The 17,861-nt window shown below is 41.6% G+C and overlaps 1 protein-coding gene across 4 annotated transcripts; it reads right to left on the reverse strand.

Annotated features, from left to right (window-relative positions):
* Window positions 1-28: 28 nt before the first annotated feature.
* On the reverse strand, window positions 29-9,833 carry dynlt2b (dynein light chain Tctex-type 2B). 4 transcript variants are annotated; one of them, XM_088612594.1, is made up of 7 exons: window positions 8,392-9,833; window positions 6,888-6,996; window positions 3,542-3,624; window positions 2,491-2,624; window positions 1,254-1,323; window positions 752-828; window positions 29-341 (listed from the first exon to the last, which is right to left on the reverse strand). In XM_088612594.1, the coding sequence occupies exons 3-7, from the start codon at window positions 3,607-3,609 to the stop codon at window positions 175-177; spliced, it is 516 nt and encodes a 171-aa protein (XP_088468720.1). In that variant the 5' UTR covers window positions 3,610-3,624; window positions 6,888-6,996; window positions 8,392-9,833; the 3' UTR covers window positions 29-174. The 4 variants fall into 4 exon arrangements, with proteins under 4 accessions (XP_088468720.1, XP_088468714.1, XP_088468727.1 ...); XM_088612588.1 differs by lacking the exon at window positions 8,392-9,833 and adding an exon at window positions 7,661-8,064; XM_088612601.1 differs by lacking the exons at window positions 6,888-6,996; window positions 8,392-9,833 and having other exon boundaries at window positions 29-336; window positions 765-828; window positions 3,542-3,768.
* Between the last annotated feature and the right edge of the window lie 8,028 nt (window positions 9,834-17,861).

The raw sequence follows: 17,861 nt of genomic DNA on the forward strand, positions 1-17,861 counted from the left end.
AACGTGGACTTGAAGAGCAGTGAGACAGTTTTACCATGAGATCTGTTTTACTGTACAGCTTCACAATTCTATACAAACAGTGTTAAATTTACAAAAACAAATATTGCAATACAGGGTAGAACACAAAAATAATGAGGATGAGACCACACAATGTGGAGTATTCTGACTGTCAGGTTAAACAGTACTTTGTAACTGCATGCTGACAAGCCGCACAGTTAGGATGTACAGTTTCCACAGTTCTCTGAGGTCGTCTGCAGTCTGGTGTCTGCAGCTATCCTCGCTCTGCTGTCTTCTCAGTAATAGAAGCAGCCAAATACAGCAGCCACACAGAACAGGCTGTCCTGAGAGGAGACAGAGAGGGGACATCAAAGCCATCGTTTAAATAATGATTACAGTTTACTATGGTACACCACGGTAGCACAGAGTGAAGTACAGCTTTCAGCAATGGGGAAGAATCTGGACAGATAGGTCTGAGCATTCCCCGAGTTAGGCACATCAAAACAAATCCACACTATATGCAGGGCCAAGCAGTAATTACTGTTCCCCAGACAGTACCACACATAGGATCATCCAGGTGGATGCTGCACATTGGTGGTGGTGGAGGGGAGTCCCCATTACCTGTAAAGCGCTTTGAGTGGAGTGTCCAGAAAAGCGCTATATAAATGTAAGCAATTATTATTATTATTATTATTATAGGAGTCATTGCAATAAAATCCACATAAGGTTTAATTATTGTTATATCTCAACTCACTGAAAGAACTCACATTCATGAAGACATCTTGGGCATAGCTGTCTGTGTCTTCATCCCAGAAGCAGCGCGCAGCCATCCTGCCATGCAAGCCAGGCAAGACAAAACTGAGCGCTCCGTACAGAATCACCGCTGGGGGGTCATTTCATTCACTTCACCTTTCATGAAAATTCAAATGTCCTACTTAAATTACCATTAAATGACTATTTAATCTATTACAATGAGGCCACAATGACAAAAGTGTCATTGTTACTTTTCTTTCACTGTTCGCTGTCTTGCTACTATTCCACTCAATATGCTTGTATGAACTGTCATTCTGTTCCCAAGCTACTGACATTGTTTGGGCAGCCAGCTGCCTCGAGCCCAACAGCTTTCTCCCTGGTGCACTGCACAGATTTGCAGGTGAGTGGTGTGGAAGAGGCAAGGGTGCCTTTACAGTGTTTCTCGCGTTTGAAGACAGACAGTCCTTGGCTCGGAGTGAAGACAGGTTAGGTAAGTCACTCACTTGACACCCTCTCCTCGCTGCTCTCCAATCACCACCTGTACCACCAGCTTGTACCTGTCGAAGCCCATCTCTGTGCAAGACAAGACACACACACACCTCTCTCTAGTTACGAAGTGCGTGGAAGGGTAACATGATACAAATTTACAATGCATCTTTTTAAAGATATTAACAATATTGAAATGAGAGCACCCAAGAGCCGTATTCATTAATTGGGACTTTGGGGTAAATCCCAAGTTGTCACAACCTGGAAAACGTTAAAAGATGCAAAAAGCCTACTCAATTATTAAATTACAATAACAGTGTGATAATATATTGATCAAGAAGAAGAATGACCTGAGGAGTTGCTGGGCTTAAAAGAATGTTCTAATTCAACAGGGCAAAACAATGGGCTGTTTTTAGTTTTAAACAGGGAACACTATGAGGGAATCAGATATAAGTATTCAACTTTTTCCAAGGCTCCAAAGCGCCAAGGCAATAGAAAGGACTTTTTCCAACAGTAAAACACAAACCAGAGCACACAGTGGTAACTAAGAGTAAGAGCACTTGGAAGTGAGACTAGAAGGCACCATTCTACCAAAGGTTTCTGGGAGTCTGGAACAAGCTACCCAGCCATGATTCAAGGACAGTTATAAACTGGAGAAAATGCATTCCAAGAGAAGGACAGGCGTTATGTAAGACTATTATAAAGGAGAGAGGTGTATTTTACTTTAATTATTTTAGTTCCCTAGCATCCAGTCGGCTGTCCACTTGCCCCGGACACAATACAGTACAATACAAGAGTGAAGGCCAAACATTTCCAGAGCCTCAATCCCAGTATGAACTGGAATGTCCAAAGTAAAAGGGAGATCTGTAGTATACAGAATTTGACCAAGCACAAGGGCTATGAGAAACCTTCTTTCTCTTCCCCTGCAGTAGGATCCAAGCCATTCACACTCACCTTGTAAAAACAAACAGGCAAATCACATTACAACACAGTAAAATCTCCTACATTTTTAAACACCAAAGCGCACAAACTGAGAGGATATAAATCTCGATGTATTGACTGACCGAGATATCAGACAGCTTCAAAATCCATCAGATTTCAATCAGACATTTTAGAATAGCACTGTTAAAAGAATTCAATAAAGACAAATATAAATATGGTTTCAATTAATTAACAGATTAATAAATAGGTTCATTGATCTATCCAGCTTCGGCTTCCAAATGAGATCTCAGCATTTGAAAGCAGGGTGCTGACCTTTGACCCTGTCCTTGATGGAGTCCGACAGGGAGCGGGTGAGCACGGGCACCTCCTCAGGGTCGAATTGCCGGCTCGCCAGCTCCGCCTTCAGGACCTGATGGATACACTCCTTCACCACTCCCGGCTTCAACCTGACAGCCAGAGACACCATCAGAGGATTCACAGAGTGAAACACACAAAAACACATGCAGGGAATCGAGTCACTGAAACAGCAAACACAGATGCAGAGTGCATTGATCCCTGTTTACGTCCACTGCAAAAGCTACAAAATTTTATTGTAAATGATATGGAAAAACCTTGTTGTTTCTGCAACAGGGATCGCAACAAAGATTTTGAATTCAGTGCTGGTCTATTTTCATCATTATTATTATTATTATTATTATTAACAATAATAATATTGACATATGTAGCTGATATCCTTATGCTGTTTTTTTGTTATTTTTGATTTGGACTGTTATCAACGTATATGTGCTGTACATGTTTAAAAAATATTTCTGAAGTACATCAGTAATTTTGCAACTTCTGGAAGACTGTATAGAAATATTTTAACTGGAACTATTATTTTCATGTAGACTGTGTTTTTTAAATCAATCATAAAGAACATCCTGTGGATCCCAGCATGGTCTGTACCTTTTATTCACAAAAGAAAACAATCTTGCTGTTACTTACACAACACTGGAAGACAACAATAACAATACTTAACAATGTACCTTGGCAAAACAAGATTGCAATCGTAGTTTCATCAGTTTCCCTCTTTTGCTACACACACTGAAATGCACATGAGCACACTAATTCCTGTCACTCGGAGGCAAAAATAATAGCACCTTCACAACCCTGAACAACACCAAGACAACCCTTCATGAAAGTTTATCATGGTATATAACGTTTTCCAGCGCTTTTACGGCGATTTTGCGCATTCGTTGCCGCGTTTCCTACTTAACTTGTGCTGTTTTCTTTAACACGAAAACTCCTTTTAAAGTTGCGGAGTATCCTGTTCCAAGCAACAAACCAGCCTGGCAGCTGCACACATAACATTGATTTGCCTTACTTGTGTTGGTAGTTGGGTCGGATGATGTAGGAATTCTCCACGGCCTCTGCAACATCACCACTCGCCATCGCAAACCCAGCAACCTGGCGGTACAACGTTTAATTAAAAACGTGTGTTAATAAATTAGGGGATATCTATGATCATCTAAAGTCCGACTACTCCATCGCGAACTGAATTCACTACACGCAGAAGCAACTGCCGTTGTCATAACAACAAGGTTTCCTCATCCGGGGATGTGATTGTGAAGCTTCCCTGTACCGAGTCATGTGATAAGGGTGACTGTGATCGTGTCTCTGTAGTCTGTTTCTACGCGCTTTTTATGGTTAAAGTGCGTTTGGTTTTATCTCTAATGTATAGCCTTTTTATATTGTGACTAGCGGTTGGCTCTCGTTTGTTTCTCATCTATTTACATATTTCATCAAGATAACAAAGATGTTTAAAACCACAAAATATAGTTAGGTTTTAATAATATGGATGAAAAACAGGCGACATGCGTAATTCTTTCTGATAAGATCAAGGGTTTAGATTTTAGTAACAGGGAACGACTTTGAACATTTTTTAAAATTATTTCTAAAACACAAAGTTTAAAAAAACACGGAGGCACTGTGGATCAAATATGACGCATCTAGCGCACTTGTTGATAATCGTATTGATTTATCGTCATACTTGGATCAAGCAGAGGCGGAAAGGTTAAACTATAAAGATGGTTACATTTTGATAAATATTTTTCACACCTTGTTAAGCTTAACGAGTCAAACGCAAATGTTATCTGTCCTCTAGCTTTAAAAACGCCTAGATGTGTCCCCGAAACTTGAACATCGGCTGATTGCAGACACTAGATATGAAATGAGTGAAGTGCAGGTAAATTCCAACAAAGGTTTTGTTTTGTTTTATTATCAAGAAAATCTGTACAATAAATCTTTCCATTCCATTCCCAATCAATTCATCCAAACCAGGGTCAAAGACGAACTTGAGCCATCAGACAGACACAGCTGAAGTCTTGCACACACTCATGTGAACATACAGTACGAACTACACACGGATAGCACAACCGAGAATTAAACCCCAGCACTGCGAGACAGCAATGTTAACGACTGCACCACCATGTCCAGTCCCCCCAGTAAATCTAAATTAAGTTAAAACAAAATATTGTAACATAGACATGCCCACATGGGTTCTGAAGACTGAATAGCTGGAATCCAGCAGTACTCAATAGGTCCAGTGCAAAATGCCACTTTTAGACACCATGTCTGAACTGTGTGAGGAAGCTGGAGCACCTGGGAAAACCAAGGCAAATGCATGGAGGATTTCAAAATCCACACAGAAGGCAGTCCAGGCTGCAATCAAACCCAGGAACGTGTTGTGAGTTGTGAACCATTAATATTAATGCTAGTAATTCATTGTAACTCTTTCATCCCAAGAGATCCCAAAGCGGATCCAAAAGCACCTTGCACACAGGCGAGGACCCACATTATCTCCCACTGATGGGCGGCAATCACTGGGGCCACGTGTGGCAGCAGTCCTGTGCCAGCAGGCACTGTATACAGCAGAGGGGGTGAAGTGAGCAAGTGAACTCCAAGGAGAACTGTTAGGAGCCCAGGCTATGCAAGCCCAGAGTGGAATTTAACTTGAAGGCTAGGGTTCAAACTTATGCTCTTTTAAAAGTGCCATGGGACATCTCATAATCCAATAGCAGGGACCTTGGTTTAAAGTCTCATCTGAAGGATGTACCACCTCCAGCAATCATACCGGGGCATTTGGAAATTCTCGTCTGGTGGGAAGAGTGCCACCTACTGGTTCACCACCCATCCTGTTCGGTACTGCAATACTACTGTGCACAACAAAAATGGACTTCAAGGGGTTGTGGGAACAACACAGAGGATTAGAGGACGTGATTTACCATCAATCGGCGAGATTCACACAATCTGCTATCTCAATGAAACCCAATCCATTTTTCAGGATCCCAACCATCCTGGCCACAAACTGCCCCCCCCCCCCACACCTTCCTGCCCCTTCTGGCAAACAGTGCCGCACTATTAAAGCACAGACCACTAGACTCAAGAACAGCTTCTATCCCACTGCAGTATACATCCTTAAAAGCTAACTGCAATGCCTCAGAACTCAATGCACCTCTGCACTATGCACTTTTTGCATGGACTACCATGTGTTTTGTTTTGTTTTTTCATTACGACATATTTATTGTTCTCTACGACACATTTACAGTATTGCTCTGGTTGTTATTTTTTATTATGTTTGTAATGTACTGTCTACATTGTGTGGTGTTGTCTGTTGTACTGTGCATGTCCTGAGAGATACAGTAATAAGGATTCCGATATACATGTACATTTGGCAATAAGATTTTCTCTCCACATTACTCCTGGTTTTCTTTCGAGGTCTCTTGGTCGAGGTCTGACAAAGTTCAGCCTTCCTGTACCTTCTAAGATCTGACAAGATCACTCTACCGGGTGGTAACTGCTGTCACAGCACAGGCTAGAGCGCTAGAGTACCTGGTAAAAGTAAGACTCGTTCTTTTGTGTCCTATTTTACAAAATTTAGCATATCCATTATTTAAGACATCAATGCTGAACCCAAAACTTTGAAGGGTAAGAAGACTTTGAAGGGTAAGATAAGTCATGGTAAATGTCAACAAAAACCTGAGAGAAAAACTGAAATGTGTTGATTGCATACTGTAAGTATTCAGATCTCAATATTTGGTGGAAGCACCTCTGGCAGTTATTCCCAAGTCAAAATTCTTCTTGGCAGATTTGCTCAAGCTCTCTCATGTTGCTTAGGGAATCACTCTCCATTCTGATACTAAGACACTCCATTCTCTCCCTAATACTGATTACTGAAGTACTTAATACTAATTACTGAAGTATTAATACTAACACTCCTTTCTCACCTTAACACTGACACTGAGTCACTCCATTCATCCCCTAATACTGACAGTGAGACACTCCATTTTCTCTTTAATACTGCCACTGAAAAAGTATGTTCTCACCTTGGTACTGACACTGACACACTCTGTTTTCTCTTTCCAAAGCCCTGTAAACTATAGTGTACATTTCCGAACTGATGCCTCTGCCCCTAATTTGCATTTCAGCTTGGACTTCAGTCATAGCTGAACACTCTGGAAATTTTGCGACAGCAAATAGCTGCTGAGCTTAGCAGGATCTGTGCTCACCCCACCCCTCCCCTTCCTTCATCTGTGTAACAAACTGATTGATAAATGCATTATTTACCCACACATATGATCAGTGTTTTGATCCTGTGAGATAAGGTTGTTGTGTTTGAACTGTAGAGCAAACACAGAGAGCAGCAGGCTGCCATTGGGGAACACTGTTACCTGTTCTTCCACGCACGGCGCAGATGATCAAGCCCGCTGGCTTTCCTCTTTCCAGTCACAAACATCAGCATGTTGCGCACGGAGCTGCTCCCCTTCAAAGGTAAAATGCCTACTCAGTGGAAAAGAAAATCATCTTCAATCCTTGCATGTCGGTTTCCACAACTCAGAATAACACATTTCAAGTATGCAAAACAGGATATGTCAGCACATGTGGGAACAGATAATTATTAATAACATTTTCCTTTAGTGAAACAATACAGGCCAGAAGAGATGCTTCAGTGCCCTCCGTTCAAGACGAAAGAGATTCTGCTCCTTTCTGTAGTTTAAACTCCAGCCACTTCGGCACTTTTCATAAATGTACCATGATTACAAAAAATCACAGGGTAATGTCATGGCAACAGTTTAGTTTCATTGTGGAAATCTGCTTAATTTCTACTACAGTTAATGTATCATTAGTGGGGAAAGTGATAGTATTTGTTCCTTTTTGTTTCATCAGAAATATTTCTGAAATATATGTATAATTACACAGACGTTATCTGATATTTCCTGCTTTGGCCACTGTATGATTAACTATTTAAATACAATTATAAAGTCTTCTAATGATAATGCATCACTGGGTGAACACCAATCGTTTTCACTGTTTTGGGATATTTAATGTTAGAGTAAAATGCTTGATTCCACAGATATAGTGCTTTGTTTCATGTTTTGACGGAATGGGACTGATGTGTATCACTGATGTGAAAGACAAGTTTATTTTTCCCTCATCCACCCACCCATTTTTTAACTGCTTCTTCCAATTCAGGCTCGCGGGGCAGCCAGAGCCTATCACGGTAAGCAGTGAGTGCAAGGCAGGATAAACCCCGGACAGCATGCCAGTCTGTCGCAGGGCAGACACACAAACGCACTCACTCACACCAGGGACAGTTTTTCCAAAAGCCAGTTGGCCTACGGTACCAGTGTGACTTTGGACTGTGGGAGGAAAGCAGAGCAACTGGAGGAAACCCACTCAAAATACAGGGACAACATTCAAGCCCTACTCAGAGAGCACCCCAGTTCCAATCCTGAACAAAGGGCCCCAGCACAGCAAGGCAGTGCTGAGCACTGTGTCACCCTGACACCTCTCTATTATAATTCTCATGAAGGGTATTTGATGCATTCTATGTAGACTACATTAAACAATTTCAGATATGTTGGATCAATCAAAATAAACTAAAATGTCAGTCAATTTAATTACTCTATTATTAGGATAGTTAGTGGCATAAAACACCTAAGAATTGCCATAAATCAGGCTTTTATTCCAAAGTATTTAAATTGGAATAATTACTGGTATCCATCTCAACGGAATTATTACAGAGTAATTACACTGATATTAAAGAAAGGAAAATAAACTCTTAACACGGTTCATTAATTTCCTTTCAGGCCAGCATTACTGTGCACAATATTCTAAGGACAGATTTCCCAGTGTGTGGTAAAATTTAAAGGCAATTTTGCTCGGTTTGATTACCAGGAGGTTTCGGTGAAGTACCAGCTAGGTAATGGCATCTTCCAGTCGCAGAGCTGGTGTGCAGGCTGCTTGTGCAGACAGAGACGAAAGGAGAGTCACATGTGGCCATGAACAGCACTCCTGGCAGATATCTTCAGTACAGGCTCTCTGTGCCCTGAGGGTTTGCCTGCTCAGTCACTGTTAACTTCACGGATTTGGCGTCAAACACTCGGAACCTCTTGAGAGAGACTTGCAAAACAACATCAGCCCACAAAATGTTTCAACATCTGTTCTCTCTGAAGAAGCTGAGGGCAGAACTGCAATGCCTGGGTCACCTGGCGTCATGTTGTTTTCAGATTTCAAAGGTTTTATCTAAAAAATGATAGGGTAGAGGAAGCAGGGGCGAAGTCTTCGTTTTTCCATTCTGTACTCAGTCTGTACAGACCTCAAGGTCTAAAATTAACTCCATCAGAGTCTGAAAGGCAGACCTAGAAAAACAGCCATGTTTGATATTTAACTTAAAATATCACCTGTTTCACAAAGTCAAAATATTCATATTTGTCTTCATAAATTACATTTGTTTTTCTTCCAAAGTACATACATCCATTTGTCTAACCACTTAACCCAATTCAGGGTCACAGGGGAGACAGAGCTGATGCTGGCAAGCAATGTGCACAAGGCAGGATACAGCCTGGATAGGACACCAGTCCATCACAGGGCACACACAGACACAGACCCACACTCACACACCAGGGCCAATTTTCCCAGAAGCCAATTAACTTACCAGCATGCCTTTGGGCTGTATGAAGAAACTAGAGAACCTGGAGGGAACCCACAAGTCCATGGGGAGAATATATGATCTCCACACAGATAGTACCCCAGGTCTGGAGCCCCCGCTCTGCCAGGCAGCAATGCGAGCCACTGTGCCACTGCGCCCCCTGCAACTTACATATTTAAAAACATAAACTTCCATATACATATATATTTTATCTAAAACCTCTGAATATTGACTTCCATAAAGTTAATATTATTTAAAAATAATACAATAAGCATTCAATAATTAGATTAATAATAAATTGAATCCATACCAGACATGGGTTTTGCATAATCTCCGATTCCCCATGTTCCCTTAGGATTTCACTGGTGGCTCTGGTCTCCAGCCAAGTTCCAAAGTCATGCTGGCTACATGACCGGGAGATTCCAGGTTATTCCCCTACAAGGCACGGCCCCGCCTTAAACTCTAATTTTCCGGGATGGGCTCTGGTTACTGTGACCCATACCCGGAACGAACAACACTCTCGGAATATCTGGATGGGAATGCCATTTAAAAACATTCATGTACTGTAAATAAATGAAAATCGCATTTCTGTACGCAAATGTTTTGAAATGTTAATATATGATTATGTGCATGTACAGTATGTGTAATTTATTATTATTTTAAAACTCAATTGTAATAAACAGGATTTAAAGCGTATTATCCCACAATTATATTTATTCGAAGTCAAGCACAGTAATGGAGAAAGCTTTTCCATTTTGTTAACTTCAGAATCGACCTGGAGTTGGACAGAGCAGATCGATGAGGAGTCTGATCCCTCAGCAGCTCTTGCTATTGCTCAGGTAACTGCTGTCGCTGTCAAAGTTAAGGATTCAGACTCTAAATCCAAAATGAGTCTTTTAGCACTCTAAGGCAGGGGCGCCCAACCAGTCGATCGCGATCTACCAGTTGGTCGCGGAGTGCTTGCCAGTCGATCTATCGCAAGAAATAAATAATAAAAAAAAACAAATGGGCTATTTGACTATTTACTTTTTTCGATAGCCTAAAAATGTATTCAGATCTGTGCGGGTAATGTCATATATTTTACTGCCCTTGTGTGTGTTTAACCCTTGTCGAATAGGTTGTAAAGGTCTCTTCCCTGAGTGCTGGCTGACACTGGAAAAAAGGCTACAGGAGCCGTAAATAGAGTGTTGTGTGGGCTGCCCGAGAACACATTCGCTACAGTGCATAGTGGAGCGAAACAGACTGGCCGCGAAAAATGCGCCAACAGTTTGATAAATTTGATTGTCTTTTTGATAGTTGTAGTGTTTGAGCGAAAATGATTAAGCAAAGGGACCGAAAACTTACCGTTACCAGGAATGGAATGGGAGCATGATTATTTTTTTTACTTTCGCATTCAAATCTGCAATGCTCGCATCTAAGCGAAAAAAGGGAAACATAGAACAACATTTCAAAACTGCACACAGAACGTATGGTGTGCACTTTCCCGCTACAAGTGGGTTACGGAAAAGAAAAGTGGAAAAAATTAAATCTCAACTAGCCGCAGTCGGGTTTTCACGAGGCCTAATATAAGAGGGAAAGCAGCAATCATCGCATCGTTCCGTGTGAGCCAAGTCCTGGCTAAACACAAAAAGTCATTCAGGAATAGAGAAGTCATTTTTAAAAAGCGTTTGCTGAGGCTGCTGACTAGCTGTTTGGAGATGTCAAAAACAAACATTTTTGGCAAGGTTCAGACAGCTGTTGCCTGAAACCAGAGTTTTCGCAAGTCATCTAAACATGTTGAATATGCCCAATTAGAAGATGACCAGCGGCTTCTGGATTTAACATTCCTCACAGACTTGACTGAACTGCTGTCGAGCTGCAGGGACACAATAAAAATGTCATCGACATGATCAGCAGTGTCAACACGTTCAAAAAAAATTAGAAGTGTTCTCAAGTAAGCTTCTCAGTTCCAATGCTCACATTAGTGTAGGATATTCGTTTTTTTAAAATGGGGAACATTACTTGTTCACTGTAGCATGAGTCCCTTGCTTGTATTTGCTGTCATTTAGTGATGGGTATCGTTGTACTTACTGATGTGCCCAGTCTGTTTTCCCTACATCAGAGCTTCAAATTCACACTAGAAGATTCTGACTGGCAAATGAAAAAGTAGATCTTACATTAAAAAAGGTTGGACACCCCCGCTCTAAAGTCACCTTTGAAAATAGGTGAAAAAATTTAATATTTTAATAAAATTGTTCAAATTTGTTTCTACTATTGTAATCATATTAAATGTGTTTTCATGTTTCCATCTTTCCACAGATAGTGTATATTCAAAAGCTTTCAAATTATATTTGCTTACGGAAAGAACATCAGAATATTTCAGATAATATTTGCTTATAGTAAAAAATGTTAATTCTAACTCCCAAACTCATAATAAGAACTGATTATTTTAATTTGGTGTTTGGCGTGATTATGTGTTTATTAGACCTTCCAGAGGGCATAATGTTTGTCCAACAATCTAACCTATAGCATTTCTTGCAGAAATGACCTTGTAGTTTGCATTTGTGAATCAGGAGGAAAATAGTCCATGTGTTTTAAGGAGTGGTCCTGTCATGTCAGACCATTAGTGAGGATCGGAGATCTCATCAAGCCACTAATCCACATTTTATTTCGCCCAACTGTGATTACAATCTGTTTTCAGTCTATGTCCCTTTTCATACATTCTTACTCCAGAAAAACACCAGAAATTGTGCTTAAACTTTGTTCATGCCTGCCCCAAGCCCTGCATGATCAATTAATTTCTTTCTAAAAATCTTTAAAATGACAGATTTCCATCTACCACAGATCCCCTGGAATTCATCTCTCAGATTTCTACCTTTCTGGATCCCTTTACTTATTTCCTCTTCCCTTTGTCACTACTTGTATATTTTTTATACTTGTATACTAGTTTGCAAACTCCCGTGCAGCGAGTTGTCACTTTGACAGATTTATACACATGCACCCGTGTCTGGAAATCCAATTTGACGATTTAGCAGAGAATGCAGTGTCGTTTCTGCTCTGGCCTACACAGTCAGCAATAGCCCCGGTGAGACATGGCCTGAGCTGAAATCACATTATATTTTCCGCTGACTTCTCTACATTTCTTAACTGTATTTCTTCAAGTGGAAGCATTTGCATATTTATAAATCTTTCCAGCCTGCGGAAAACAACTGCAGTGTTTTCCAAGTGCAACAGGATATAAAGGTGAAGGTACAACGCCACAAGATAATATTCATTTTAAAACCTTTCCACTGGTTGTCTATCAGATCTTTGCAGTGAACTGAGCTAATTTTGTCCCCAGTTTAAAATTAGGAGATGTATAGTCATGCTGCCTCTGAACACGCGGAGCTCTTACTGTATGTGCCGGGTGTAAGACTTTCTGCAGCTTGTGTGGAGCTGCATTTTTTTTTACCGCTTTCTGTTTATTTTGAAACCATTTGCATTTCAAAGAGCGCAGCGTGGAGGCGCGGGGGCCGGGGGAGCTGCGACAAACCCCAGGCGGCAACGGAAAAAAAAACTCTTCTGAGCACGAGTCCGCTGAGAACGCCCACAGCTGTGGAGCCAGAAGGGGTCCCTGGGGTGTGAGTCTCTCTCAATTCAATTCAAGGTGCTTTATAAGCATGACCGATGGGTACAATCAGTGTTGCTAAAGCAAATGAAAGTAATGATATTTACATTAAACAAAACAAAACAAACAAAAAAAATAGAAGTAAAATAAAATCTACAGACATATTACAGACATTTACAACAAAGACATATTATAAAATATTGACATATACTGTAGGCGGCTCTCTCTCTCTCTGAGTCTCTGGCTTTCACGGCAGTAGAGAAGCTGCAGGGACGCAGGAGCAGAGCGGGGCACAAGCTTCAGAAAGGTACGGCAGTTTTCCATGGTATTTCTGCTGCAGGTCTCCGAGTCTGTCACCATTGCTTGTACCATAAGGGGCTTTGCAGTTTGTATCAGAACTGTGTTGCACTTAATGCAAGAAGCCACTATGCCTGGAGTCTCTTTTTTCTGCTTTCACCATACTATATCACAGTACATAATTATGAAGCCCGTTCGGCCGCTCTCTACAGGTTACAAACAGGAGGACGAGATTCAGCCCCTCTATTCCGTTTGCTATAGTTAATTGATCAAAGGATCTGGTCCACCTGTTTCTTTAATTACATGACTGGGCAGCTTGTTACAAACCCATACAACCCTGGTTCTCGGTTTTAAATGCATTTCCAGGTCATTCTCTTAGCATCTCTTGAGTCGTCATGTAAAATCATGCTCTGGTGGACCGGTTGTGAGGCCTGTGGGCAGTCACCAGGCCTCAGGTATAAAACGTTGTGACAGGCTCAAGCCCATGGTTTCGAAGTAATGATTTTATTCGTGGAAAAGAAAACAAAATAAAGCAGTTAGGAATAGCTCAGAAACCCAAAACAGCCCAAAAGCCTTAACGAAGAAACACAAAGCCTTTTCCCAGTCTGTCTGCCCTTATATAAATACTGTTGTGGGAGGTTGTCGCAGCTGGAGCTGGGTCCCTTGACCCACCAGCACCTGGCCTGCCTCCAGCACCTTACCTGTCACATACGGGAATCTGTTTAGCTAACTAGACGTAGGTGTCCGTCCGGTATAGTAGAGCACAGAGAAGACTCATTAGTACCTCAGGGTTACACAGCAAAGCTTTACTATTACTACTATGAAACTATGGGATTAAAGCCCACGTGCTGTGCTTTGGCAGGGTGGTCTTCAATGGGCCCTCAGCCGGCTGTGTGACAGTGGGAATCTGCGAGCTCGCGTTGCAATGAATAAGAGCCACATCTCTCTCTGCGTTGCTGCTGTGGGCAATTTCTGGAAATGTCTTTTATTTTCCTTTTTTTTCTGTGTGGAACCAAGAAACTAAAGTTTAGTTGCATTACTTACTATTTTTAAGAATGTACAAGAAGCCTGCTTCTGTTTGTGAATTCTGTTTTTAATCTTCATGACTCTTGTATGGTACAGTTATTCCTAAGTGCTTCAGGAGAGCTTCATAGTTTTAAAAACACCAGAAAAAAATAATTGCTATTTTCTTAATCATTCACAGTTCTGAAAATTTGACAGACTGGCTTCTTAGGACCCATGCCAGATTATGTCTGTTATCACACTAGTTTTGATGACAGTGACAATTCGGGGGAGTACATGTGCTGTTGTCTTTTGTTGACGAGTGCACAGACTCCACCTGGCTGAAACATACTAGCTGATCAGCTTTGGGTGACCGCAACAACCCAACTGAGCCAGAGAGAAACTGCAGGTACATCTACAAATAAAAATACAGGGTCAAGAAAATGTTTGTTAACCTCGCAGATAAATATGGAAGTGTGACAGTCATGACTACAAGTAAACTACATTTCCTGTAATCACTGATCTGTCTCTAAAATTGGTTTTGAGGAATTCGGACCTATTCCTCCATACAGAACTTCTTCAGCTGGGTGACATCTAATGTGTTGCATGGACAGTGCACTTAAGGTCCTGCTATAACTTTCCTTCAGCAATATATCCCTCCAACCCACAACTGGCAGCTCACTGAAGCTAAGCAAGTGTGAGCCTCGTCAGTACCTGGATGGGATACCTCCTGGGAAATCTAAGGTTACTGCTGGAATTGGTGTTAGAGGGTATTATAATGCCCCAGTATAGTAACGGGGACACTATGCTATATAGTCATAAAACTGAGGTCCTGATTCTCTGTGGTCATTAAAAATTTTCAAGATGTTTCTTGAAAAGAGCAGAGGTGTTATTCTAGTGTCCTGGCCAAAATTCTGGTTGGCCTTTACCAACCATGGCCTCCTAATAATCCCCATCTCTTCATTACACTGGTATACTCCCCACTAGTAGCTGATGTGCGGTCAGCATAGTGGTGCACTTTGTCTGTCATCACATCATCCAGGTAGGTGCTGCACTTTGGTGGTGGAGTGGAGTCCCCATTACCTTTAAAGTGGTATTTAAAGTGTAAGGATGATATTCTGTCAGTGGGGTTTTTAGTCCATTTAATCTTTGCATAGGCCATTGTAAAACACAGAATTCCTCTTCTGCAGCCATCCATTTATAGAGCTTCTTATATGTTGAGGACCCCCTTTCTCTTCAGCTTCAGGCCCCAGACAGACAGTCTCATTCTCTACAATCTCCTGCTGCAATGCAGAATTCATGGTCGTGTGAATGTGGGCAAGTTGTCCAGGTCCTTAAGCGACAAAGCAGACCCAAATCATCACACTCCCACCACCATGCTTGACAGATGGGATGAGGTTCTGCTGTTCAAAAGCAGTGTTTGGTTTCCACCAGACGTCTCTTTGTGACCAAAGAGTTCTTTCTACCTTTGACTCATTTGTCCAGAGAACATGTATTATATCTTTGGGAATCTTCAGACGGGCAGCAGTGATGTTTTGGAGATCGGTGCTTTTCTCCTTGCTATCCTTCCAGGAACACCATTCTTGTTTGGTCATTTTCTGATAGTTGAGTCACATTAGCCATAGTGAGAGTGAGCTACAGTTCCCTGGAGGTTATTCTGTTCTTCTTTGTAACACTCAGACAACTGTCTAGTTTGTTCTTGGAAACATTTGGATACTGGATACATTTTGTTCTTGGATATATATTGATAGGATGATTCCTCCTGGAGAGAGGTCAAGACTGTGGTCTATTTGTAAACTATTTGTTTGACAGGTGGAATCCCAAATCCTTAGCAATGTTTTTTAGTCCCTTCCATTTTGATGAGTATCAATAACTTTTTTTGAGGTCCTCAGAGATTTCCTAAGATCATGTCTTAATTTGTCTTCACACACATGGGACCAAATTCACAATGTTTCTGATCTTTGTATCCTCCAAACTCAGCCCCCAGTATTTACCTAATTATTTAAACATCTGGTTCTAATTATTACCTTAATTGAGCTAATGAAACTACTGGTTCACCTACTTTCTCACATCCCCTGTATTTTGCTCATTGATTTTTTTTTATACATCAGTTTGTTTCAAGAGGCATGGAATTGGTTACTGTAAACTCTATTGGATATTTCCATGTGTATAATGAGTGGTTTTGATTCAAAAAGGTTATCATGGTAAAACTATGAGGTTCACAAACATTTTCTCGGCACTGCATATGTTATTGTATGTGTGTAGATGTGTGTGTATGTAGGTATGGATGAGTGATTTTATTTGTGTCTGTGTGTGTACCTCTGTGATTGTGTGTGAAGATGTTAGATGTTTGCAGATGTGAATGTCCAATTGCTTTTGTGTTTGTGTGCCTGTGTGTGTATGTTGGTGTGGATAGGTAATTGTGTTTGTGTGTGCATAAGTGAGTATGTGTGTGACTGTGTGCATAGTTGTGTGCAAATGTAGCTGTATACAGTATGTGATTGTGTGTGCATGTAGTTGCGGGTGCGTGAGTGAATGTGCTGCAGCGACAGCAGGAGAACACAGTACAGATGCATGAGAGCGCTGCAGGAGGGAGGGGTGTGCACGGGGGTTACTGTAACTGTGGGGTGAGTTCCCACCTGCCCCCCCACTCAAGGGAGAAAGCGAGGAGGCGGAGGGCGGTTGTGCACTAACAGTACCGATGTTTTCTGTTTCTCACGTCGGTCTCTCTCTCTCTCTTTCACTCAGATTCACCTGCCTTCACAGGACGGCTTTTCTTTTTCAAAAAATACTGACCGCAGATGAAAGTGGAACAAACACTTTCAACGGCACAGTTTGTCTCCTTGTCTGTCGCTCTCTCCGCCTGTGGCCTGAGGAAAAGCTTGTAAAGAGGAGAGTGGGAGAGCCGCTGGAGAGCAGGTACAAAAGAACAATGAGTTTGTGGTGTGTGTGTTAGTAGACGTCTGGAACTGTTGTACCGTATGTATGATAGGTCCCGGGATGCAAAGAGGCAGGGAAGAGATAGAGGAACTGTAAATTGTAAGTTTGTCGACGCGGTAATACCAGGGGAGTATAACCTGGTGCGCGGATGCAATAGACCCAAGGGTGGGTAACTTGGTGTTCGTGTTGCAGTAAAGCCAGGGATTTCAGTTGCCTCGCCAGAAGGGTTGCCTCACCTGAAAGTTTGCCTGGCAAGCGTGGGAGGCGGAAGTTAGACAGAATGAGTTGGTTAAGGAAAAGTTAGTGAAAGTGTCTGACTGGGTGTCAGAAAAGAAGAAACTTGGTGAGTGTGAGGACAAGTTGAAAAAGAAATATGGGTTGTCAGATGGTATATAGCGAACAAGAATGCAGAAAGGTGCATGAACAATGGAATAAGAATAAACAGACCAAAATTGGACTGGTGTTAGGGAAACATTTGAGGGCATGACAAAAAATACTATTGAGAAAACAGAATGGGATGAGACACAAAAGTCTCTAACCAAAAAAATTAAAGCGATGGCAGAAAGAAATGAGACCTTATTCGCTAATAATGAAAAGGCAGAAAAAATCCTTATTTGAGAAGTGCCGCAATTGCAGTGCAACCCCAAAATTATACCCAGATATAAGGCCTTCTTCAAGGAAAAAATGAGGACTGGGATAAATACCCTGATTGGCCATATCCAAATGGGGGGTGCGGGGGGTGGGCCTGTGGGAAAAGGGGGACAAAGCTGGAAAGAGAGCCTTGTGTGAGATACTGGATTTAAAGTAGGAAGCCCCCTTGTAGCCCGCTAACTCAGAATGTAAACAAAAGGGAGCCAATTTTGCAGTGTACAGTAAATGGTGTCCCAG

The sequence above is a fragment of the Lepisosteus platostomus genome, chromosome 2 (assembly GCF_059453375.1).
Source record: "Lepisosteus platostomus isolate fLepPlt1 chromosome 2, fLepPlt1.hap1, whole genome shotgun sequence".
Lineage (NCBI taxonomy): Eukaryota > Metazoa > Chordata > Actinopteri > Semionotiformes > Lepisosteidae > Lepisosteus > Lepisosteus platostomus.